The following is a 26,273-nucleotide window of genomic DNA, read 5'->3' as shown; positions in this document are numbered from 1 at the left end:
AGAGAGGTTCAGAGTAGATATAAGGAAAAACTACTTACCCTGTGGTGGGGCAGGTTGCCTTGGAGGTTGTGCAGTATCCATCTTCGGGGAGTTTTTGAGACCTGCCTGGATAAAGGTCTGAGCACCTCCTGGTGTGAGCTCAGAGTTGGCCTTGCTTTGTCTTTATAGGAGGTTGGACCAGAGACCTCCTGAAGTCCCTTCTCACCCGAGTTTTTTTTAATGATCCTATGATTATAATTCTTTGACTTCTGCTGGAGCAGAACTACTGGAGTGACACTGTAGAGATGTGCTCTGCTCTCCTCTTTTGTTATTTGCCATTTTAGTAAACTTTTGTGATGGAAATTGACTCTTGGTGTCACACGGTAGTCCCTTATCTCTCTGGAACATTTGCAGATGTCCCAATTTTCTCTAGAATGATTCTTCAAACATTCCCTCCCACCCACCAAATGAAGAAAAAAGATGACCTTAAGCAATAGTTAAGAAGTTCACCTCAAAGTCTTTCTATAATTGTAATTAGTCTGAGAATACAGTTTTCTATTGAAAATACTTATTGAGGCTCAATGCCTGAGCGCGCTTTGATCTTCCTGACAAGAATTTATTTTTTATGTCATTTTAAAATACATTAAAAGAAACTGATTTTATTAAGCTATATACAGTGAGGGGAAAAAACCCAATCAAAATACCCTGTGATCCCTTCCACTCTTCAAACTGGAACATTAAAACCATGATGTCATGTGCTATTTTGTGTTATCAGGTTATGCCGTCTAAAGAAGAAAGCTCAAGCTGAAGCAAATGCAACATCTATCAGTAATCTCTTGCCATTTATGGAATATGAAGTACACACCCAACTGATGAATAAACTGAAGCTGAGAGGAATGAATGCTCTGTTTGGGCTGAGAATTCAGATCACTGTGGGTGAAAATATGCTGATGGGGCTGGCAGTAAGTACGGTTTTAATCTTGAGATTCTTTTGCTTTCTTCCAGTATTTTTTTTAAGGCATGAAGACATCAAGGTGTTGTGAAATTCAGAGTGCCTATAGTAAAATATCATTTAAGAGTAAATGAAGTGATGGAAAAGAATGAGGTGTCTAATTGTTGACAAATCAGGACAGACTGTCTTTCAACACCAGAGAAAGAGGATTCAAATCTCTGGAAACTGTTAGAGGACAAGATTATTAGAAAGGGGGTGAGAGGAAAAGACGTTAAGTGGTTTAATGGCATAAATTACAGACAAGTTATTGTGATCTTTAAAGGTTCTGTCAGAAAGATCCCTGTTCCTCAAGTTGCATTACAGTTCCATGACAAATAAGGTCCATTAGGTCTCTCAGTAAATCTTTTGGTTAGCTGCCAACATAAGGTCCCTTGCCTCTTCTTTGATGACACAAAAAAACCCCAAAGATAGATGAGAGGTGTCTTACAGTTAGCCAAGAAATGTTAACAACGTTTTCTAACCTCATTCTGTCATGTGGGGTTAGAATAGTGAAGTATGCTGCTTCTTCCTGAGTTGGTGTAAGAGGGTGCTTGGGTAATACTGACTGTCTTGCATGTTCTTTTGTCTGAACTGATGATTTGTTTTCTGTAAATAGAAATGGAACTGTCACAACCTCAGTGATGCTGTAAGTGGTTTGGCCGAGTTTTAAATCCGTGAAACCATCATTTGCCTATGCAAAATATACTAGGGCAGAGGTTTTAATTCCTATTTTGTTTGGAATTTTTAGGTAAGTTAAGAGCTCCACCATGGATAAGACCCATGAGGAGAAGAAAGTTTATTGAAAGAATAGTGCTGCTTTTTTTATTTATTATTTATAAGCAAACAGGAGAGATATGCCTGGTTTTTATGGGAAGAAATCATGCTTTAATCTACGTGTCACAGTGCTGTCCATTATAGCATAACCATTATGGAAAACTTCAGATGAAAATATTACAAGTACCTGCTTACATAATGGTAATTTTTCTTAATGAATTTTAAAGTCTGCAACAGGGGTGTATCTAGCAGCTTTGCCAACACCTGGTGGTATTCAGATTGCTGGGAAGACTCCGAATGATGGCACCTGTGAGCAGCATATATCTCACATGCAAAAGAAAATAAATGATACCATAGCAAAAAACAAGGAGCTTTATGAGATTAATCCTCCAGTAAGTAAAGGGTTTGTGTTCTTAAAAATAAAGTGGTTTTGGGTGAAACAGATACACACTGTGTATCTCTCTGAATTCTTATTGACTGAATCATTCAGAACATAAGTTGGTTTTTTTGATAGAGATACAGGTTCTTTTCACCTTTTAAGGGGGTGAATATACTGGAATTTCCAGTTCTTTTAATCCATGTATCCCGATAAGTTTGTACTTAGATTTATTTTTCAATAAAATTAGTTTCAGGATTTTCTCCTTCTTAGAAATGTTAACAAATTGCTTATAATTGAAATGGTTTCTAAACTACGTAAAACAACTTAATTTTTATATCCTTTCTAGGAGCTACCTGAAGAAATCATTGGGTCTCCCATTCCAGAGCCAAGACAACGTTCAAGGTTATTAAGATCTCAATCAGAAAGCTCTGATGAAGTTACAGAGCTAGACCTCTCACATGGGAAGAAGGATGCTTTTGTCTTGGAGGTGAATAATGTTTTCAGGACTCATTTTCATACTTGTTTTTCCACTCTGAAATATGTGTTAAAAAAACCAAACCAGTGATAAAAGCTTTTCTTACAATTTTTCAAAGACAATTCTTAAATTGTATATAATTTTTTATGTTTTCATTAAGTGGAAAACTCTTTAAGTATTGGATTTTGCATATTCTCTGACTTATTCTTTTTGTTTATAACACGGCTATATTCTGCCTAGAAACAGCATTTGAAAAAAACATTTCCCTGCTGCTCATGAACATGTAGCACTATCTAGAATAATCACTAAGAACTGGTAGGAAATGCCACTCTGCAACAGTTATGACTAATCCAAACCTCAGATGTATTTGTTTAAACATTGAAGTTCTGTATTGTCACGCTTCAGATATAGCAAAGAAAAAAGCTTGTATATTCTTCCTGATTCAAAGCTCTTATTGTTACAGTTGAATATTCGGCATTAATAGTTTCCAGAACTGATGTTATTCCAGGCACTCAGAAAACCACATCTGTCATTACAGCACATAAAAGACAACTTCTCTGAATTTCGGCTGTTGCTTTTCCGAGTTCAAGAATTGAAAACATCAAAGACTACCTCCCAATTCTTTCTACAACTATAACTATAAACAAGAACAGCACCTATAGATAAAAAACCCATAGATTTCTTTTACCTCTCTATTCACTAAAATTCAAAGATGTTATTTTAACATTGTACTGTTTTGAAAGAGTGAAGTACTGAAGAAGGCTAGAATTTTATCATCTTCTTGTAGACACAGGTATTACAAATAACTGTACTAGACTAAGAAAAAGAAAATAATTGAATTGAGTTACAGCCTGTAATTGCAGCCTAAATTGCATTCAGTACATTAATTTTTGTTAATCTTCGCAAATCACAGTCTTCATAGAAAATAAGCTGGAAGAAGGGTTTGTAGGTAGGGAGAATGAGAGAGCGCTGTAACAACAGCTCATTTAAAAACAGAGGTAAGAGTAGAAAAAATAACAGGTGGGGAGAGGTTATAATAACAGGCTGGGGCAAGTATAATGAATTGAGGTTTGTTGGTGCTTCTGCTGTTTGAGTAAATTTTGTTCTCCAGTACATTACTAGGATCAAAGTAAAGTGAAGGGTCCCTAAAAGTAATTCTGATACTAATTAACTCTCACGTTAAAAGGAAATGAGCACAGTTTTCATCAGGTATTTTTTGCTTCTGACTTTTAACAGAATTTTGTTTTAATACCATTTGTGTAGAGTGGCAGGAGTGGAATCATACCCTCAAAGCAAAGGTTATGGTAGATGCTCTCTGAGGCACTGTAGTGAAATCACAGAATCACAGGCTGTTTTGGGTTGGAAAAAGCCCACCCAGTCCCACCCCATGCTATGCGCAGGGACATCCTCTGCTGTTCATGCTAAGCAGTTGGAAATATTTTTGTGTTACTGGAGTAGGCAGAGAATGATTACATCAGTATAATTACAGACCTTTTGAGAGCTCTAGTAGCCAAAGATCCTTACCTGGAAAAAGTTGTAAGCTGATGTGTGGAACTTTGCCCAGTATTTCAGATTGGTGTAATTTTTTTTTTTTAATAGTTCTTCTATCCGTTGTAGTCTCAGTGTGTTCATTCACATTGCTTCATTTTTAACACAATTTAGAGAACTTTTTCAAGCATTGTGCACCCAGTTAAAATTAGTTAAAATTCAGAGGGCTAGTGGATGGAATCCTTCTGTATCTGGCAGCTTAGCTGCCAGATACAGACTTCTTGATGACAAAGTTTTTTACATCTTTCAGTGACTTCTGACTGGAACAGCAACATGAAATTTTTTTTTTCAATTTTTCCTTTTCCAGATTGATGATACAGATGCAATGGAAGACGTACATTCTCTACTGACAGATGTTCCACCACCTTCTGGTACAGTTACAAGCATATTTTCTAACATACTGTAGGCTGCAAAATGACAAAACTTTTTGTTATTATTCAGGACTTTTTATTTTACAAGTTCCAAGAGTAACAAGTTTCTGAAGATTTTGTTTGGCTCTGACTGGTTTCTAGTTTTCAGGGTCAGTGAAAGTAGAAGTATGGAGCACAGAATGCTTTTTAAGTGTTTGTAGCCATATAATGGGACATCTTGGTGCTGTGTGCCAGGTATGTTACTTAAAGCCAGCAATTTACCCTTCAGTACTCTTGTTCAGCAAGTGCATTGTATTTGCCTTGCTTCGTGATTGTTCTGTGCTCTCAATTTAAGTCTTTGTGTTCACTGCATTTGTAGACTTTGCTGTTAAAAAAAAACCCAAAGTCCAAAACAATACAGAGTTCTTAAATCACCTACAGTGTTTTCATCCAACTCTGTGGGTCATTTGCTGAAGAAGGCAGTGAAGTCAAATAATAGAGCAGTTTCTGTTTTCTTCTGTGTTTTTTATAGATGTATTTTTAAAAAGTGTTGCAACCTGACAAGATAGAACTCGTTATAATGAATGATTAAAAAATCATGAGACTTTAAATCCGTGTCAGTTTTACTTCACACTGCAAGTGTTTGGGCTACATTGCTGGCAATAGAACTTTGTGGAGTCTCCATTTAGTTATCTGCATTTAAAAATTATTTAAGAACCTGACATAGGGGGAAGTGTAGCAACTCCATGTTGTTGCTGATAGGGATTAGTCAGGAATGCATATCGCGTTGATGTAAGAGGGGAGAAGGGAAAAGACCCTCACAGAATAGCATGCTAGTGCTTCATAGTTCAGTAGCATCCTAAAGAAAAGTTCCTGTCTTTGTAAACCATAGCCTTGGCCAGGCTTTTCTTTCACTTAGCTGCATTTTGAGTCCATGTGTGTCTTCAGTGTTTACAGAATTTTTCATCAGGATCTGTACCCATACAAGAGCCAGCTTCTTACACTTTATTTCTATCAGCCACTTCTTCCTCTTTTTTTTCTTTATATTGGGAACACAGTGACTCATCGCTTTGTATCAGTCGTCTTTATGCTGTTAGTGGTTGTTTTATGCTCCTTGATGGATGTTCTTGATCTGGATAAGAGGCTAATGGGCTTGTCCGTTATATCGAAGCTGCTCTGTACATTTGGTTGACCTTGTCCCCCCTCTCTTGTCTTTGAGAGTTTCCCCATCTTTCTTCTGAGCACAGTATCTGTTCCCTTCTAATGATATCAGTGTTTATCACTTTCAGTACTGGTGAGCTCAGTTATCATTGTCATAGTTATCTATTATTACCAGCAAATCTTTTATTCCTTGTTAGTTATCCTTTAAGTCCTGCTGCAGTTGATTGTAGTACCCTTAAAATAAGGCCATCTGCAGTCACCTAGTTTTGTCCTGTCTCACAGATATTTTATAAATGTGTTTGAAGTATACAACCCTGAGTTACAGATGTCTCTGCTGTGAAAACCTAGCATTTAACTTGACCTTCTCTTTCTAGTCTTATACATTTCATTCAGTGGTACACAGTTCTACTCTTCAGCCTATTAGTGTCTTAAGACCCTTCACCAAGGACGCTTTATCAGATGGTTTTTGATGTCCAGAGTAGACTGTATCAGACAGATGCCTTTTGTCTACGTGCTTGTTGACAGTCTGTGAGCTGTTACTTAGAAAAGTGGTGTCAGCTCATCTGCGGTGTCTTGTTTTCTCCGTCTGCCCATGAACTCCATTTTCTGGAGCAGCTTCTACGGGGCAGCAACACAGATGTCTGTAAAAGGCAATTTAGTAGGGCCCAGTTAGTCACCAAAAGCACCTCACTGTCTGAAGATTAATGAAACTCTCCTCTGGTAGAGGGGTAATTTTAAGTTAAGAGTTCAATGCTGATTAGTCAGCTATTTAATCTTTTGGTTTTTCTGTTGTTTATATGAATCCTAATTTGTTCAGTATTTGTTAAAGACACGTTCCCTGGTGGAAAATAAACAAGGTTTTCCACCGTTACAAAGGCTCCTCTGCCATGGTGAACGTTTGATGTTAGAAAAAACAAACAACAACAAAGCTTCCCACTATTGTGTTACTGTTTCTGCATACTCCTTATCACACTTGACCCTCAAACGGGACTTCTACTTTTGATGTTCTGAAAGAAAATTATTAGTATTTATATCTTCTCCAAGCTGCTACGTGATTTCTTCTTTAGCTTATTTTGTGTGTTTACGTAGGCCCTACTCAGTTTTTGTACTCGTTTAATATATCTTTATTTTTTCAAGATTGCCTATTTGTTGTTGGTAACTTTCTTACTCTGCAGTTTTAGTCATCACACTTTCGTGTGTGTGTGTGTCTTTCTTCAAGTCTCTGTTGGTAAGTGCTGTGTGTTTGCCCTCAGTCCCTGGGTGTAGTATCTTTTAAAGCATCTACCTGAATGCTTCTCCCTGCTCCGAACCCACTAGTGGGGGTTTCCTTGATCTGTGGGTTCTACTAGGAGTGGTTCTAGGAAGTTGTCAGGGAGTGTGTCTCACCAGTTAGTCTTGGCATCGCATCGTGTAAGTCAGCCAGTCTCCGTGGGGAGCGAGCGTTGCTGCTGTGTGTCGTGCCACTGCAGCCCCTCTCATCTTCCTCAACATGGTGGTGTTTCTGGCCTTGCTTTTTGGCAGTTGAAGGAAACACTTAGAATTCTGTAGTAAGCTAGTGTTTTAGAAGTGGTGAGTTCCTTCTTGCCTATCTATTTTTTTCACTACAGTCTGAATAACAGAAAGTGTGCATTTCTTCTCTGTGTTACACTGTATTCTTCAGATGCTGTGTACATTTTTTGAACCTTGGTCTCATATTTATGGTATGTTATTCAACATTCAAAAAAGGGAAAATATTTGCAAAACACAAAGTAAGGTCATGTATGTTTCTTTAAAAGTATTTTTATATTTCACTCTGCAACATAAGTTTCCTTAAATATTTTCTTTACAGGTTTTTACAGTTGCAACACAGAAATTATGCCTGGTATAAATAACTGGACACCAGAAATTCAAGTAAGGTTATTCAAAGGAAATGAGAACATTTTCTGAATTGTGTTGAAATACACTGTAGTAATTTAAATACATACTAGAGATCAATAATTTTGAAAGATAAAGTAAAAGGATATTCTTGTGTTAAAAGTAGTATTTTGGTAAGGAGAATGCGATGTGAAAACCTGTTTATTTGTGGATTTTTTCAGTGCTGTTAATGTATTGGGCAGCCTGGTACAAAATACAGAGAAATTAGAAAGCAGAGTAAATATGAACTTCAAAGTTTGGGACGTATTTTAAGAGCTTGGCTAGATTTTGCAGCCTTGTAAACACAGCATCTTGCTCTCTGTGTTACTTACACTCACAGACTGGTTTGGGTTGGAAGGGACCTCAAAGCCCTTCCAGTTCCAACCCCCCTGCCATGAGCAGGGACACTCTCCACTAGCCCAGGCTACCCAAAGCCCCATCCAGCCTGGCTTTGAACACTGCCAGGGAGTGGGGCGGACACAGCTTCTCTGGGCAGCCTGTGCCAGCATCTCACCATTCTCACAGGGAAGAACATTTTTGCCTTGTATCTAATCTAAATCTGCCCTCTTGCAGTTTTAAACCCCTTGCCCTATCACTGCGTGCCTCTGTAAACAGTCCCTCTCCAGCTCAGTTTGAGATACTGAATATGATAACAATAGGTTAAGTTAATTAAGAATTAGATTAAGCCATTCCAGTAAATAGAGAAACGTTTCATTTATAATTAAGTTGAAACATTTTGGTCATGTTTGTACAGCACTATTCAGTCTCACAGATCTGTGTTAACTCTCTGTGAGCTTTTACACCTAATTGGCACAATGCAAGACAATTGCAGAGGCACAGCTTGACCCTGCAAACAATGTGACTGCACCAGCAACATATTCTCAGGCTAATGGGATTGCCTGTATCTATATATGATATTCTATTATTGTACACAATTTGCATACAAATTTCAACAGCAGTTAACAAAATATGTAGCAGGTAGAATGACTCCTTTATGAAGCAAGTAAAAAACAAATTGTATTTAATACCTTGCTTAATCTCATTTCATATATACATATATCTTAGTTCATGGAGAATTTGTCTCTTGTAAAATTCCATGAGCAATAAGCACTTCACTCACTGTTACTATAGTTTTTTTTCCTTTTATTTCCACCTCACCCTCCTACCCCTCCCCATTACATATTATTTGCCCCATATGGATTTGGTTTGTTTTTAATATAACATACAGGCTGTATATTTGGGAAAGAAATAAGTGTGTCTGTTTCTAATTCAGATGTTCACAGCAGTAAGAGTGTCCAGATTAAGCAATGCTAATCTAACGAATCAAACACTTAATAAGAACTTCAATGATCTCTGTGAGAATCTGTTGAAGGTAAGGATCTTCTTCCAAACCTTTCCTGAATCGTTCAAATGGAACCAAAGTAAAATCAGGCTACACTGAAAATAACTTTTTCTTCATAAATACTTTTTGGAATTAGAGTACAAAGTGCCTATAATTAGTTCCTAAGATACTCCAAAGATAGATTCAGCCTTCTTAGGATATTAATGATTTCCAAAGCTTTTTGAATCTGAATGAGTCCTTTGATCGGTAGCATACAATAGAAACAGAAATATAAGGACTGCCTAGTAGTAGATTGCTACCTGTACTGACTTTCCACACCTGTAATTCTTCAACAAAATGTTAAGAAGTTAGATAATTTCTACTATGATGAGAGTCTTGACCTTGAATTTCTCTTGAAATAAACCATACTATTTTTTTAGAGTAACATAAATAATGTCTTGTCTCCAACAGAGTTTGTATTTTAAATTACGATCTATGGTTCCCTGCTGCCTTTGTCATGTAAATTTTACAGTTGCTCTACCAGAGGATGAATTAGTTCAGGTAAGTAACCTGCTTTTGACTTTAGGCATGTAGGCGTGCTAGTTTTGACCTTTAATTAACATTTCCTGCTCAGAGCAAGCTAGGCTGCAATTTGGTTTACTAGTATTTCTAATGAATTCTGAAGTAAAACTTGAGGTCGTTATGTAGTGAAGAAAAAGATGGCATACTGAGTTTGTTGATTTTGAGAATAGTACTACATGGCATTTCACCAAGACAGTGCATCTTAATACTTTGTATCTTTTTCAGTTAGGAAACAAACAGCCCCTACCACATGCACTGCAAGAATATGGCTCACTAGTTTTCTAAGTATGCTGTTGTTACGATGGTCTCACATTTTCCTTGCCGTTTCAAGATGGCAGAATATATGTAATTATTTATACAGAAAATGTTTTCTTCAGAAGTACAACCTCATTCTTGCACTCAATTAAATAAATTTCTCTCTCTTTTACAAATACAATTATAACTAGTTTTTATGGTTCTTTTCTATGTCATTTCACCAAGAAAGAAGGAAAGAACGGATGAATGGAATCATAAACATGGGACAAGCACTGTCAGGCATATGACCTAACAGTGGACCATAGCATTATGTTTTATGCTCTGATGTGAAGGGGTTTTAATGTGTGTACTTAGATTGATTCCCCTCCACACACACCCCTTTTATTATTCTATAGAAAAGCTAGCTTTTTGGCAAAATTATTTTTGCAGATTGCAGAAGAGATTAATTTACTTAATATGTCATATATTTCTGATTTGCAGATTGCAGTCACAGCTGTTGCAATTACATTTGACAAAAACCAAGCATTACAAGCCAACAAAGCCCCTGCAGAAAAATCACAACAAAGAGGTAAAGGTTGTCTGACATGTAAAGAGAAGAGATAATATATGTCTTCCTTCCCCCCCCGGCCCCCACTCCCACACCCCTCCTGGTACCTAATGAATTCACATTTAAATTTCAGTTACATGTACACGTTTTTATGTGAAAGTTGTATAAAATTGTCAAGTCATCATGTAAGAGGTTTTTTAAAGGTTCATATATGTGGCCTCCAGCAGGGTGACTTACTTATCAAGTATTTGCTCATGTATAATCAACAAATTTACAGTATACCTGAGAAAAAATTGCTTGTATTTCCTTATTCTGTGCACCATCTTTCTTTTTAGTCTAACAGATGCCGACATTTCCATTCTATTTTGAAACACGTGGCACAGATCATTAGAGAATTTTGGTTCTTCTAAGTAGCAAATTTTGTCCTTTAAGAAGGCAGAAAATAAATTATTCATAAGACTTAAAAAAAAAATAATCCAAAACCCCCTTAAGTAGGTCAGTAATATTTTTGGAGATCAGTGAAGCATATAGCATTATGGAGACTACTGCAGTCTGCATGTGTCATCTTGCTAACGAAGCACCATCTTAGGCTAGAAATGTGTGTATGCAATCTGGGCATGGGAATTTAGACAGAACTTTGAAAACACTCTGTGCTCAAGAATGGAATTGGGTAGTAGAACCAAGCCACGTGTTTCTAAAGCATTAGTTACACCCTACTTTTTAAATTGTAGCAGTAAGTTGTTGTCTTTCATGTGAAATAAATTACATTACCTTTTACTGTAACTCATCTAACCGTAGACTCAAATCTGAAATACATGAATTGACTTAAAATTTTTCTTGAAAATACTGAATCAAATCCTGTTCAGTGGAACACAGGTTCTGCACGGTTTTACAGCTGGACTTAGGTCAGACACCTGACTGTTCATACAGAACTGCATCATTGTATGCATATGCTGAAAAGATCTGCTCTGGTCAGGCCTGGCTAAATTGAATCTGCAATACGTAGTATTACTGGTAGATTTTGGTTTTTGGTGTTAATTATAAAGTGGGTATGTTTCCTTTGTTGAAGCATCTACAGACAATGAAGAACAGCTACAGTTTCCATTGGAGCTTTGCTCTGATCCCCTTGCTTCTCAGCCATTCTCACCAGCTAAAGGTCAGTTAAATAGAAGAATGCGGACTAATGTTTTCTTCCTGAATTTAAGTCCTGCCCTTTTTTTGTTGCAGTAGAATTAAAATAGCTGTGCTTTCACATGATTTAAATACTCTTTGCTACCTGAACATAATGGGTACATCCACTCCTAAAGTCAGTCTTTCTGAGTCAGGTATGATTGCTCTGTTTATATTCTGTTGTAGATTTCCTGTATTTTTTCTATCTTTGCATTTTTAGTATCGAAAACACTGTCTTTGGCTTGAAGAATTATAAATTACTTGATAATTAGGCTTGCCTCATACTGCTGTGCCTCTATAAAAGGCCAATATATAATAGCTTGGTGTATTGTTAGCCTCGAGTAATTAATCTAGTTTTCATCTTGGGAAATACTTTATCAAGCAAATACTGGTTGTTCAGCTGAGAAAAATGGCATGCTTTTTCCTTTTATTTTAGTGAAAGGAGCCTAAACTTGCATAATAAACAATTTGTACAGTGCAGCACTTTATTCTGTTAAACAGCAATTTTATTTAACCCAAGACAGAGCTGCTTTTCAAGAACAGCTGTCACAGTTCTCCTATGACTGCATTAAAAATTAAGTCATCATTCCTTGAAATCAGCTGTCTCTTACTTCCTTTTCCTTTTGTTGGATGATCTGCCCACCAAAATGGCTAGTGATAGGAAATCAGAAAATTTATTATCTCTGAGTTACTGTAAGCGTTCTTTTACTAAAACATTGGAGCTCCCCTTTGCCCATTTATATACAACTTTGTATGAAGGAGAGTGCCTGTATTTTCAGAGGCCGGTATTTTATGTTTTAATTGGTCACATTAAGGTACTGATAACCTCTCATTTTCAGAAAGAGGAGCTATCCAGAAATTTCTGACTGGTGTCTTTTTCACTGTTACTGGACTGCTACTTGTAAAATGGGCAGTGACCGGTAGAGGGCAGCCGGTTCACATGTATCGCTTCTCCTCATGCTCCTGACGTGCCATTATGCACTGTACATCTTTTAGAGGCTTTCAGCTAGATAATTGCTTCATCTGTCACTTCATCTCCCGTAGACTCGATGTTTCATTGTAGTCAAATTTACTTAGCAGCTTATTTAATGTATTTATGCCTTTTCTTACATGCTCTTATGTAAGATTGTGACTGAAAAACATTCATATACAGCCTTACACAGTCATGAACTTCAGTAGTGATCATATTATGATTTACATGAAAGATGTAGCAAACTATTTATACCAATTTATTATGTGCTGTCAAAGTAGCCAGTTAAATATAGAAGATTTTTTTTTTTTTACTTGAAAAAATGGGTGTTTTTTTATAAGAGAGAAGCTGTTGTCCTGTACCACATGACTCTGCTCATATATTGTGTGAATGGAATTAATTTTGTCTTCTCAGAAGTCCTGGAGGGTGCAAGTTCGCACACAGGTATCCCTGCTGCGCCCAGAGGTGAGTTTACTTTCTTTAGCCTTATGCCAGAACAGAATGAGCATTCTTGGGGTATTGGTATACTCTTTTTGGATGTGTCTTAATCCAGGAAGTGTTTACTAGTTAACTGAGAATGCATGCTCTGGTGTGGCTTAATGATTTCTTAATATCTTGATGTGTTTTTTAATTAAAAAAGTCAGATTCGTTAATAGTAACAGTCTCTGTCAGATATATTGATGCCACTTTATCTGACAGACAATTAGTTCCCTGAGAGAGAGCTTTTTTGCTTGTCTTAATTTGAAGTTAGCATGTCTTCCCTCTGTTTCTTCAGGAGAATGAAGAAATGGAGTTTGCAAATATATTTTATTTTTTAAAGATATGCAAACACTCCTGCAACTAATACCAAAAGTCATAGCAGAAACAACTCTACTTCTCATTGTAATGGTAGTGGGGGGGAGGAGGGTGGTGGAGTTGGGGTGCTGGGGGAAGGAGGGAACAGTGTTTTGTAAGGGAAATCCATTTGTGTTTAAAACTGAGGTGTTTCAGCTTGTGACTCTTACCCTCATCACCGAAGCCTTTTTTTTTTTCTTTCCAGTTTGTAGGTTAGACGTTGCTCCAGACAGTTAGGGAATTTAAATCATGGCCAGCAGCCATTTCTAAGGAGAAGAATAGCCATGAAAATGAAAATTAAACAAGGCTTAAATAAACCTTAAGAAGCCAGCACTTAATACCTAAAATGAGAATTTTAAAAAAATAAATAATCTAGCATAAGTCGTTAATGACTGTATTTGCATGTTTTTTCAGTGATGAAGTCCCAGTCAGGCAGTTGGTTCAGAGCTGGGACATCACCAGAAATCGGTACACTGGTTTGGACTTGTCCAAACCTATGCTGTAACTTCTCCTCTAAACAGACCTGGAAAGGGATGTTTGTTCTCTCTCAGACACAGATAATTGCTTCCTCAAAAGGAGCATTGAGATGAGCAAGAGACATCATCCATATTTTTTTTCTTTGTTTTTTTCTTTTGTTTTTCTGTCTGTGTTTTCAGCAACGTCAATTGATTACAGTTCCTTTGCAGACAGATGCAACAGCTGGATAGAGCTCATTAAACTGAAAGCTCAGACCATAAGGCGCGGATCAATTAAGACAAGTAGGCGGCTGTTTCTACCACGTTATGATAATCTGAGACATATCTCTGATTTCCCAGTGGTGAATAGTGGAGTTTCCTGCCCAGCAGTAGTACTGCCAGATCACATGTAGAATGAATACCTGAGTGTGAAAACTGCCGACATTGTTAATGCCTTTGTGAGCTACTGTAGGGTGTATGAACCAGTACAGAGCAAAAGTACAGTGTTTCTTCTGTTCGCTTAGTAAAAAAATCAGTTATCAATAAATGTGTACGCCTACTAATTGTATAACATACACTGCATGGATGTAGGTGTATGTATGATCTTGGAAAATTTTTGGTGAGAAACAGGAAGCAATCACCAAGGTGACAGTCAAGGCAATGGTCACTAAATTAGCAAGTGGTGAGTGATTTTTTTCAGTAGTTCTTTGGCCACAGGTCTGACTATCTTGCTTTAATTAGCAGAGATTAATATCTGTTTTAATGGAAAATGCTGCACTGGGGAAACACAACAACTTTCACACTTCCTATAATTTATTCCTCCAGCAGAATACATATTTCAAAATGTTGGCACTTTTTTCTTTACCTTCACTTTATAACTGATTGTTGTATGTGCAGCTACTCGCCTCAATGTTTTCCTTTTGCAGGAATGCCACTCTTCCAAATAAATTCCATTTCAGCTTATTGTCTCCTTTTGCATGCATTGCATGATAATTTCCTTTCTCACATGATATGGCTGAGCATCACAGGCAGCTGAATGTTGTCAGCAAGCTATTTGGAAACCATAAAGAAGAGTTTTTATGCTTTGAGAAACTGGGATTGAGCTGGTTGGATAGTTACTTTGTCGTCTTCTTCCCCATCTTCCCAGCTGCTTCACTTGATAAAACCAGTCCGTTGGCGGAGGGATACTTGCGGCACCGCTCTGTTCCATCGTGCGCCAGTTCTACAGTCTCAGTTGTTAAGATGACACCCCTCTCTTTTCTGCCTGGGGCAAAAATAACCAAGTATCTTGGGATAATCAACATGTTTTTTATACGAGAAACCACTTCTCTGCGTGAGGTGAGCTGTATATCCGGCGTTAGCGATTTTTGTGAGTTGTAATAGTAAGTGGTAAGTAACCGAAGAGGTTTGAGATTGAGGTGTGGCCCAGGATGGGAATAGATTCCCCCTCCGCCCACGTCACTTGAGAGTAGGTGCTTAATGGGGGGGGAGTAAGTCTCATCAGACCCCTCTTGTCATAGAGCATATAGAGCTGCTTTGTGTTTGACCACGTGGAAGGGGTCACGTAACCATTTCCATTGTTGATGAATTTGGGTATAAGCTAAACCAGTGAGCTCTTAAACAGAACTATTTGGAAACAATAGGTCTTTGACCAGCAATGGTAGATGCGATCATTTAAACCCAAACCAGAGATTAATTTAAATACAAAAAGAAGATAATCCATTCTCTCATTTGGCAAGCTCAGTAATGAGCTTTCACAGTGTATTTGGATTATAGAGTTCTTTGGTTAATATGATGCTTCCCATATCATACATAACCATTATGCTGAATTTTAATATTACCTTCCCAGTACCTTCCCAGTAAGGATAGCTCTGTGTGATAAATGTTAAAAAGCGTGTTGTGGAGTATATATAACCATGCAAGCAGCTTAGAGGGTGTAGGTATTGTAGACAATAGTCTCCAGCCTGGATCTGGACAACATACACTCCTGGTGACCGTGCAGCAATCCAAGACATGTTTCTTACCGTTTTCATGTCCTTCTGGGAAGTAGCTGCATCCTTCTGCTACAGTTTCTGGCCACCACTTAAGCATTGTCTACAGAAAGATAACTAGCAGCATTTGTGTTTGTATTACTCTGTATTTTGCTTACAGTAATTCAGAATATTGATGCCCTATGAACACTTTACTAAGCTGAAGTATTTACCAGACACTGTGCTTCAAAAATTGATTAAGTCCCAGTTTCTCCATTTGTCTTTGGCTTTGCTGTTTCCAGGTGGACACTTTTGTTATCTGTTGTCATGAAATTTGTATTAGCTTTGTAATAGCCCCATCAGTTGCTGTGACTGTTAAAACTCTTGGACCTAATCAGAATTTCACGAGGAATGACAGGCTTGTATTTTGCAGTTGACTTCAAGCCTTATGCTTGGACTGGTGAAATTAAACTTCCCCTTTTGTTTGTTGATTTTCATCCAAGTTATGTTTTCTGATGCCTTGATGCATGTTTTCAGGGTAGACTGTACCTTTTGCACTAGATCTGAAGGTAGTTGGTATTTGTTGAAGTTCAGCTTATCTAGCTGCTCTTCTGCCTGCCTTTCGTTTTCTCCAGTGGCACACACACACACACGAAGTCTGGTGGTCTTACCTTCCACTTCAATTTTGAAATGGTGTAGGTACATTGCACTGGTAGCAAGCTCTGTTTCATTAGTTACTTTTCCTCATTTTTTTCTGTGGATTTTTATGGGTTTGGTTGGTTGCCTGTTTTTTTTTTTTGGTTTTTACTCCCAGTATAGTTTCTCACATTCATGAGGATTGTCTAGGAAAAATCCCAAACTTCATTGAATGTTTTCCTTCCTTCTTTCACACCAATTTAAATTACACAGCTTGGCACTAAAGAAGTGAAAATTCCCCCCAAGCACTGTCAAGTCAAAACACTTAACAAAATTGGATACCTAGAAGTTCTTTGAGGCATTAAGGGGGGGGGGGGAGCGGGGAGAAGGAACCTTGAATAGCTTGCTTCTCAAGTGTCTGCTCTGTCCTTTGCTTGCTTTGTATTTTGAGGGACGATTTCTCTAGTGAATGTTGAGAGCTGGTGACAGTCATTAGCATACATGAAGTCACAGTGACCAAAGGTAACAGCCACTCCTTACCAGTAATTTCCAGTAAGTCTGAATCTCTTTTCATCCTCAGTAGAAATTATTCTTTATTTGCTTCCCACTTTTGAAAAGAATGGGCAGCGTCCTTCCTGATGAAACAAATCCTCATTATTCAGCTGTCAGTGGAATATTGCAGGTACCTGTAGAGGTAGGAATGCCTGGAAAGCATGGGAACATGTAACATACTGACTGCAGAGAATGCCAGTCACAGATTAATACCCTGCTTGTGATTCCTCTGCTCAGACAGTGAGTTCCAATGGTCTGACATACAACTGTGACCTCTTAAACAGCGACCAGCTCTCAAGTTCTGAGCCGTATATTGTTCAGGTTGCGCTGAAATATTCAGCTGATAAAAATGGTAGGGAAGGATTCAGCATCTTGGAGCAATACCCAACATAAAACGTTTTTGGTTTATTTTGTTTTCCCCATTTTAGGAGGGTGGAGTCAGTGGTTTTCTCCATGCATTTATTGCTGAAGTGTTTGCAATGGTGAGAGCTCATGTTGCGGCTTTAGGGGGGAACGCCGTCGTCTCCTACATCATGAAGCAGTGTGTTTTTATGGAGAATCCAAACAAAAATCAGGTACATCATTATATGAAATAATGCTTTCATACCCAGTGTGACACAAATGTACATTTTATGTGTTTAAAAAACAAGACCACTGCAGAGCCATGTCTGAATGACGCCTCTGGATCTCTCATCATCAGGCCTATTTAAAGAAGCCAGGAGCATTTTTTTAACTCCCTAGTTAGCACAAAATTACAAATATGCTTCATAAATACCCAGATGGGTGACAGTACTGAGTTCACTAGAATGGCATAATCCATGGCTTTTCTGATGCTGCAGTGTTAGGGCTTTCATCCTTTTTATGTCGAGTGGCGATTGTAAAACCCTGCGTCTCGTATGTAAAGGGACAAAACTTTATTTGTAAAGGTGACAGCTGAATATGGTTGTTTTGGTACATGAAATATGTTCAGAATGGTAGTGAAAGGAAGTAACCCAAGTTCTTCATCGGTGCTGGTCTTACAACAATCTGTCTGTGCGTTTGATAGCGCTCAAACAAGTGGATACAGAAGGCAATACAGCAGGGATTGCCTCAGTAATAAATTCTAACAGCTTGTCCTTTTCTGATCTCTGTTGATTTTTCTGTTATCTATGTAGTTACATCTAGCAGATAATAGTAAACATGAGCATGTAGTTCTTTTTTAATGTTTGGTAACAGTGTATTTCTTTTTTCTTCTTTCTCCCCCCTCCCCCTTCCCCCAGGCCCAGTGTTTGATAAATGTAAGTGGTGATGCAGTCATCTTTGTACGTGAGTCTGAGTTAGAGGTGTTACCGGTACAACCTTCTACAGTCGTTGCTCAACCCACAAGTTCTGGAGGAGATGTCACAACGTGAAGGCAGAAAAAGTGAAGCAGTCTCTGCCAAATAGAAAGATTGTTTAAAATGTGGGAATGTTTAGGTTTGCATCTTCAAAATCAGTGTATCTCCTTAAGGTTAACTCCCAAAAGCCAAGACAATCCCTATTCTTTGTCCTTTATGTAATAGGGCAGCATATTGGCAGGTGTGCTTTGGTTCTGTTGCAATTACAGGCCCCTTGGAAACCTAGGCAGAAAATGAAACACTGATGTGAAAATATGGATTAAAATAGCAAGCATCACATGGAACTGTGAAAGTAAACAAAAATTCTGTCACATTTTTCAGCTGTTTACAGGACCAGGACAAGTTATAATTCAGAACCGTCTGTGAGTTTGAACATTGTACGAGCTGATTCTCAGCTCAGCTTAAAAACCAAAAAGAGGGGTCAGGGAGTGTGGGGAAGAACTGAGAAGGCTGTATTAACAACCATTGCCGAAGGAGTGAGAGATTGTGCCCAGGTTAGTAAAATGTGAGGTGAAGTCTGAACTTGCCTTAGATCAGTGAGTGTGAAGAGGAAGAAGCAACAGCAAAAAGTCACAGTTTGAGTTTCTGCACATAAAAAAATATTTCCCAACTGTTTGTGAACTGCTGGGGGGGATTTGGTGCGTTTTGTTGGGGGATTTTTTTAGGGTTCCTTTTTGTTATTTGGTGTTTGAGGTTTTTTAAAAAAAATTACCACTACCCAGCATATGTTTTGGGTAGGTCCTTTGGGGGTTTTCTGTTTGGTTCTGGTTTTTAAAAGTTGCCAGACGATGACGCTGTGTTCCTGCCATCTCTATGGTTAAAAACGAAACCAAACAAAAAAGTTCCAAAGTGATTTAGGTGTTAATGAGAACTTGTTCCCTTCACTGTTTACAAAACAGATCCTTTCTTTCTCTTTTTTCGTTAAATATAAGATTCTGTGAAAGAATTGTCCTGAGGCTCATTTTCTGAAGATACAATCCCTTGCAGGGATGACATAAACAGCCGTCCAAAAGTCGCTTATAGGAAGGGGAGCTGCAGCCTCCTTGCTGTGTCAGAAGTGGGAACTGACTGGCTGACTGGAGATGGGTGGATGTGTGTGAGGCTGGTTTCTGCAAGTTGCTTTTTGGTGGGTGGGGGTGTTTTTTGTTTGTTTGTTTATTTGTATAGTTGGTTGTTTTCCCTTCCAGTCCAGTAGCTGGGAAATGAGGGTACTGCAAAGAAAGGAAATTTGTCATTTCCAGTAAATGTCTGAAAGGCAGTGATATTTTCAAGTAAAAAGAAATGCAAATCTTGATCTGAAGATGCATTCTTACTTAATTCTGACAATACCATACGTGGAACTTGAACAAACTTGTAAACTTGAATGTAAATATTCTGCTTAGTGTTGAAATTAAGCAATGGCATGATTATTTGTTAAAAGTAATTATTTCATTGTAAATGAGCATGAAAATCATTCTTGCACAATAAATTTCTGTATAAAATTTATTGCCTTTTTATATGTGTAATAGTTAAATGTGTATGCTGGATACATATTAAAGATGTCCCACCCCCATTCTCCTCAGAGGAACCTTTTTTGTATCGTGTGTTATGACCTGATTTTTTTTAAATTTGAAGAGTTAATTATCTTTATATTTAAAGCGTTTCAATTAGGGGCTTCCCAGATGACTTTAGAATCATAGAATCATAGAATGGCATGGGTTGGAAGGGACCCAAAGGATCACAGAGCTCCAAACCCCCTGCCACAGGCAGGGACACCAACCTCAGGCCTGGATCTACACAAGGTTGCCCAGGGCCCCATCCAACCTGGCCTTGAACACCTCCAGGTATGGGGCATCCACCACCTCTCTGGGCAGCCTGTTCCAGCACCTCACCATTCTCTGTAAAGAACTTCCCCCTAATATCTAATCTAAACCTTCCTTCCTTTAGTTTTAATCCATTCCGCCTTGTCCTGCCATTGTCTACCCTTTTAAAAAGTTGAATCCCCTCCTGTTTATAAGTTCCATTCAGGTACTGGAAGGCTGCAATGAGGTCCCCCCGCAGCCTTCTCTTCTCCAGGCTGAACAAGCCCAGGTCCCTCAGCCTCTCTTCGTAGGGCAGATGCTCCAGCCCTCTAATCATCCTTGTGCCGCTCCTCTGAACCCTCTCCAACAGTTCCACATCTTTCTTGTATTGGGGGCCCCAGATCTGGACACAGTACTCCAGCTGGGGCCTCAGGAGGGCAGAGTAGAGATGGACAATCACCTCCCTGTCCCTGCTGGCCACCCCTCTTCTGATGGAGCCCAGGATACCATTGGGCTCGCGAGCTGCAAGAGCACACTGCTGGCTCATGTTAAGTTTCTCATCCACCACAATCCCCAAGTCCTTCTCAGCAGGGCTACTCTCAAGAAGCTCTTCTCCCAGTCTGTATCTGTGTCTGGGATTCTTCCGGCCCAGGTGCAAGACCTTACACTTGGCAGTGTTGAACCTCGTTAGGTTCCCCCGGGCCCACCTTTCCAGCCTGTCAAGATCCCTCTGGATGGCTTCCTTTCCTTCTGGGGTGTCTACCACACCACTCAGCTTGGTTCCATCTGCAAACTTGCTGAGGGTGCACTCAATTGCATCATCAATGTAATTGATAAAGATGTTAAAGAGCACTGGTCCCAAGACAGACCCCTGGGGGACACCGCTTGTCACCGGCCTCCACCTGGACATAGACCCACTGACCACCACCCTTTGGCTTCGGTCTGTTAACCAGTTTCTTATCCACCCATCAAATGCACATCTCTCCAATTTAGAGATAAGGATGTGATGGGGGACTGTGTCAAAGGCCTTGCACAAGTCCTCTACTGGTACAGTTAATGGTCTTTCTGAATTCTGTAGCTGTTACCACTGAAGCTGCCGTAAACTAAGTCGCCTGTAAATAGTTGCAGCTCTCTTGATTCTTTGGCAAGGCAAATTTTGTTCCCTTTGAAGCTGATGGCAGAATATTAATAACTTCAGAAGGTCTTGGATCTGGCACAAGGAGTTGTCAGCCTAAGTGTTCAGCATGAAGATGCTCTCTGAAGTAGCACATGAAGGTAGCTGTTGATTTTTTTGGTGGGGGAGAGGGAGGTTAGTAGCATCTGTGAAAGTATTCAGGCCGTATTTTAATTTCCAGCTGTTTAAAAGGTCGCTATTTCTTTTTGTGTTTTTCATTTGACACAGAGGAGGAGCCTTCTCATCAAGAAACTTCAATTTTCTAACTTCTGGTCCAGAAACAACAAACACTGGGTTTAACTGTTACTAATTGGGAAATAACTTTTCTTAATTGATCCAGCTGGATAAATTTAACCTTCAGGAAGGTGTACACTTAACGTTGCTTTGATTGTTATTTTCTTCTTTGCACTGTAAAAAAGGAGGAAAAAAAAAAGGATAAGTGTGAGCAAATCCATCATCATTTGGAGCATCATATTTCACAGTTCTTGGAGGCAAAAAAGGATCATGTAAACATAAGGCAAACTTCAGGGAATTATTAGAGGACGAAAGGAAAGGAAAACTAAAGCATGAGTTAAAATTTTAAATCGTTATCACCCGAAACACCTTCAGGGAGCTGTGTTGCCAACAACTTGGGTTGATTCGTGTTCCTTGCTGAGTTCAGAATAACTGAAAATCATACAAACATGTCTAGTTGATGATGTACACCCCTTCAGTCATGGCATAAACTCACACTTCTGATTGTGGGAGAACCTGTGAATTTCCCACCCGAACAGGAGCAGTTGACACTGGGTCAGCCTGCTCGTCTCTGGAATGGGGCTTCTGAGTGGGGTGAGGGAGGCAAGCTACGGACAAACATTGCCTGGTCAGGAACAGGCTCTGTGAGCTGCTGTTCAGGGGTGGGAGCTGATTGTGGCTGGGGTGGACTTAATTTTCCCCACAGCAGCTGGTGTGGTGGATGGCTGGATGAGCAGGCTTGCATGGAGTCAGGCTCTGCCTTCAGTGTGCTGAGGCTGGGGGGTGCTGTGCTGCCCGGGGGTTTGATAGCCCATACGTAATCCCCTATTGCACAGCACCCTCAGTAGTCAGCCTGTGGGGCTGCTTGCCAGGTGTTGGGGTTGCTGGGGAGCCGTGTTGGGCCTGGTGGTGGGCAATTGCCTTTCATTCATGTCATGTGTGTCTGTGTGTCGCCATTCTTACCGAACCCTTGAGTTTCTCACTTTCCCCTCCCCATCCCGTGGTGGGGGAAGGTGTGAGCCAGCAGCCTGTGCTGTCTGGCTGCCCCCAGGGTTAGCCCTGCCGCGCTGCTGCTGGCTCTTCATTCTGAGAAGCCAAATGAGAGAGGGGGCAGAGCAAAAGTGGCTCTGCTCCTGTCTGCAGTCCTCAGAGGAGCCATTAAGCTGCAGTTTAAAACCTTTACGTGGGCATTGTGAAGGATGGGGATGGTGGAAAGGAGTGGTAGCACCTGCTGCAGAAGACGGCTCCTGCAGGCACTGCTTTACTTGTAGCTGTGGAGCTAGGGGCTGCATCAGGCTTTCAGGCAGGTGATGGGGCAGCACTCAGGGTCCCAACAACTGTCCCATCCTCTGGAGACTGTCAGCAGGTAAGGAAGAGCATCTGAGGGTCACGTTCCTGGTTCCTCAGCTTTCTCTAACCATTGCTATCTGGTGAGATGCATTGTGGTTGTTAAGTCAGCCAACTCCAGCTTGAAAGTGAGCAGGAATTAACTTGGAGGGAGATGTGGGCTGAGTCCCAACTACCTCAGTGTGTTAGGGATGGATCTTTGGAATAACATCCAATTCTTTTTTCCTCATTTTTTTTCAACTGGGAGCTCATTTTCAGAGTTGGATAAAAAGTCCCCAGCTTGGGTTTTTTTTTTTTGGTTTTTGGGTTGTTTTATTTTTACCTTGTTAACCTTGTTTGTGAACATGTGAAGGGTGCAAAGGGGGAGCAGAAATCCTCTGGTGAATGGCATGAAGTCAGTTGTGATTACCCCACCTTCCCCAAGGGGAATCAAGTTTGTATCATTTTTTTTCTTGGCATGTAGTTGAAATTAGGATTTTTCTGGGAAAGAAACCCAAGGTCTGGTTCACTTTTGTCAGACCGAAAGGTGTCTCTGCGCATACCTCACTAGCAGCTTGCTGAGAGGTGGGTGTGTGAAAATAGAAGCAAGACAGATGCAGGGAATTATAAACAGTTGTGATGAGAGAGAAGCCAGTGACTGAAGTTTTTGGAGAGCTTTGAGTTCCCTTTTGGTGTTCAGATAATGATAGATTGGGAGCTTTGATGACTGAGGAAACATGAACAACTGAGCTGCCGCGGCACCTGCAGATCTGTTGAGCCTTGGGGCTGTGTGGCAAGAAAAGCTTTCTTGCCCTGTGGTGTTCGCAGGTTTGGTAGAGAGGAGGAAGCTCGGTTTTGACTTCTGTACAAGCTAAAAATGCTGAAGTGTTTTTCCCTGTCTGCAGAAGAGTGCCAGGTCCTGGGAGCACAGACAGGCCTTACAGACCCTGCCTGGCCTTGCCCCACCGTGCTCACAGCTCCATTTCAGGTCCCAGGGCTGCCAGCCCCTGCCCAAGGATGCTGGAGCAGGGACAGTCTCCAACTCTCCACATCCCTGCCTGGCCATGGGCCTGCCGAGCTGGGTCTCCAGTCCCAGTGCCCCAGCTGCCCTGCCCTACTGCCCCGGGGAGCCTCAGCACTCCTGGGGGCCAGGGCAGCATCATCACCCAGGGGTACATACTGAGTTTCAAGATAGAGGCTGACACAGGAGCTTAAATATTAAACCATTTGTTTTTAAACCCACAGAACGTATATTAGTCGTGGCAAGTCTGATATGCTGAAGGCTTTTGGAGCAGGAAAGGATGACATCTTTCTGGGGCTTGCTCTGCCATGTGCAGGCCAGCTTTCATCCCAGGCTTTCCAGAAGTTGGCTGTATAAATCCTTCCTGGTGTGAGAGCAGGCTGGGCTGCTGCTCTTCCTCATTACCAACAACCCCCTCAGGTAATATTTGTTCTGATACATCTTGAGAGTTTCCCAAAATGATTTGATACTGCTTTTCCACAGTGGAAGTAACTGAGGTGGAGAGGTGTGAAGCAACACACCAAGGTCATACTGGGGGCCAGTGGGAGAAGCAGGGCTGGCTCAAGGCATGGAAACGCCGTGCTTGTGAGCATGGCAAAGGGCTGAAGGCAGACTTCTGTGGCTCTGGGCCTGCTTTTATTGTGCCTGTGTGATGAACGAGCTGCCTGAAAAAGGGGCCTTTGTCTGCACCAAGATAGCTGGAGTTAATGACAGTAATAATTTACTGTGTGTACCTGCAAATGGGCAGATTGCTGAGTGGGAGGGGGAGTCTGAAATTGTTGATTTCATTTTTGGAAACAGGAGTCACATTTCAATTGACTGGTAGATCTTTAGGTTAAACATGCATACCCACAGGAAACGATGCACACTTATTTTTTTGTTGCAAAAACATTTCCGTTGCTGACTATGGAAATACTCCCTTAAATGGTAGGGAGGAGAGGAGCTAGGGTGGTTCCTTGGTTTTATTTTCTTAAAATCAAGTGTCTGTAACACTTCAATCAAGGAGAACCTTTGCTGGGAAACCTGGTGAGATTTTTGAAACATCAGAGTAATTACAACCTTGTGAATGGTATACTCACCCTTGAAGAGCTCTTAAACTTGAAGGGAGTGCAACAGAACCTGGTAAGGTTCAAAGAGATGATGTTATCTCCTGACATGCACTCTACAAGCTAGAGGACTAAGTGAAAACCTTTCTTCTCCCTGCCTCCCTCCCCCGCCCAAGCTGTCTGCATTGGGTTTTTGCAGCAGGGGAGCTGCAGGGGTGGCTTCTGTGAGAAGCTGCTAGAAGCATCCCCTATGTCCGACAGAGCTAATTCCCACCTAGCTGGTTCTGAGACAGACCTGATATGGGCCAAGGCCAAGCCCATCAGTGTTGGTGGCAGCACCTCTGGGATAGCATATTTAAAAAGGGGGTGGGGTGGGGTGTAGAACTGCAGAACACTTAAGTGCAATTACAGCCAGAGAAGGGAGTGTGAAAATGTAAGAGGAGCAATTCTGCAGACCCCAAGGCCAATCAAAACGGAGGGAGAGGAGGCACCAGAGCAGAGATTCATCTGCAGCCTGTGGAGAAGACCATGGTGAGGCAGGCTGCCCCCCCTGCAGCCCCTGGAAAAGGATGGGGAATAGTCATTCTCCCTATGGAGGACCCCATGGTGGAACAGAGAGGGGACACCTGAAGGAGGCTATGATCCTGTGGATAGCCCAGACTGGATCGGGCTCCTGGCAGGACCTGTGGCCCTGTGGAATGAGGAGCTCAAGCTGGAGCAGGTTTGCTGGCAGGACTTGTAACCTCATGGGGGAGCTATGCAGGAGCAGTCTGGTCCTGCAGGCCCGCACCCCGCTGAGCTGGGCAGTTTGTGGAGGACTGTAGGCCGTGGGAAGGACTCACGTTGGAGAAGTTCCTGGAGGACTGTCTCCTGTGGGAGGGATCCCACGCTGGAGCAGGGGAATAGTGTGTGGATTCCTCCCCCTGAGGAGGAAGGAGCAGCAGTGGTGGTATGTGATGAACTGACCCCAGCCCCCATTCTCTGACCCCCTGTGCCTCTTTGGGGAAGGGGGTAGAGAAATTGGAAATGAAGTTGAGCCTGGGGGAAGTGTTTCAAGATTTGTTTTTATTTCTCATTGCTCTGCTCTGATTGGTAATAAATTGATTTTCCTGAGTCTGTTTTGCCCATGACAGTGATTGGTGAGAGATCTCCCCCCCAACCCCCTATCTCGACCCACAATTTATCTCTGCCCACAAACCTCTTGTTACATTTCCTCTCCCCGCTGCAGCTGAAGAGGGGAGTGATAGAGCAGCTTTGGGGGACACCCAGCCTCCAGCCATGTTTCATCTTCCCTCCTGGGCATCCAGCCCTGGGCTGCATTTCCTTCTTTCTTCTTGCCCTGCCCCGTCTCTGGAAGGTTGGGTGAACCACAGGTCGATAAGAGCACTGGCATTCCAGTGGAGAGGCAAGGAGAGGACACCACTGTGTGCAAGTTTCCAAATTGCAGGCTCTGTTCACACTTCTGGAGGGACA

At 40.8% G+C, this 26,273-nt stretch overlaps 1 protein-coding gene across 21 annotated transcripts in view; it reads left to right on the top strand.

Moving 5' to 3' along the window:
* The window catches only part of C2CD5 (C2 calcium dependent domain containing 5), a gene marked incomplete at its 5' end in the record, with an annotated part of 65,211 nt that extends 45,448 nt beyond the window's left edge, over positions 1-19,763 (top strand). For 10 of the 21 annotated variants that reach the window (XM_084279507.1, XM_084279525.1, XM_084279524.1 and 7 more), the window contains 14 exons: positions 755-941; positions 1,972-2,136; positions 2,470-2,610; positions 4,454-4,517; positions 7,486-7,547; positions 8,824-8,922; positions 9,343-9,432; positions 10,189-10,276; positions 11,325-11,411; positions 12,810-12,860; positions 13,886-13,987; positions 14,832-15,022; positions 17,271-17,417; positions 18,102-19,763. In XM_084279507.1, coding sequence (XP_084135633.1) covers positions 755-941; positions 1,972-2,136; positions 2,470-2,610; positions 4,454-4,517; positions 7,486-7,547; positions 8,824-8,922; positions 9,343-9,432; positions 10,189-10,276; positions 11,325-11,411; positions 12,810-12,860; positions 13,886-13,987; positions 14,832-15,022; positions 17,271-17,417; positions 18,102-18,233 — 1,606 coding nt within the window. In that variant the 3' untranslated portion in view covers positions 18,234-19,763. Of the gene's footprint in view, positions 1-754; positions 942-1,971; positions 2,137-2,469; positions 2,611-4,453; positions 4,518-7,485; positions 7,548-8,823; positions 8,923-9,342; positions 9,433-10,188; positions 10,277-11,324; positions 11,412-12,809; positions 12,861-13,643; positions 13,698-13,885; positions 13,988-14,831; positions 15,023-17,270; positions 17,418-18,101 lie in introns of all 21 variants that reach the window. The other 11 variants (XM_084279511.1, XM_084279512.1, XM_084279509.1 and 8 more) reach the window with 5 other exon arrangements.
* Between the last annotated feature and the right edge of the window lie 6,510 nt (positions 19,764-26,273).

Source organism: Gallinula chloropus (genome assembly GCF_964237585.1).
Source record: "Gallinula chloropus genome assembly, chromosome: 1".
In the NCBI taxonomy this organism is placed as follows: Eukaryota; Metazoa; Chordata; class Aves; order Gruiformes; family Rallidae; genus Gallinula; species Gallinula chloropus.
Note: the sequence above shows the minus strand (reverse complement) of the source record. Positions and strands in the feature narration are given on the sequence as shown.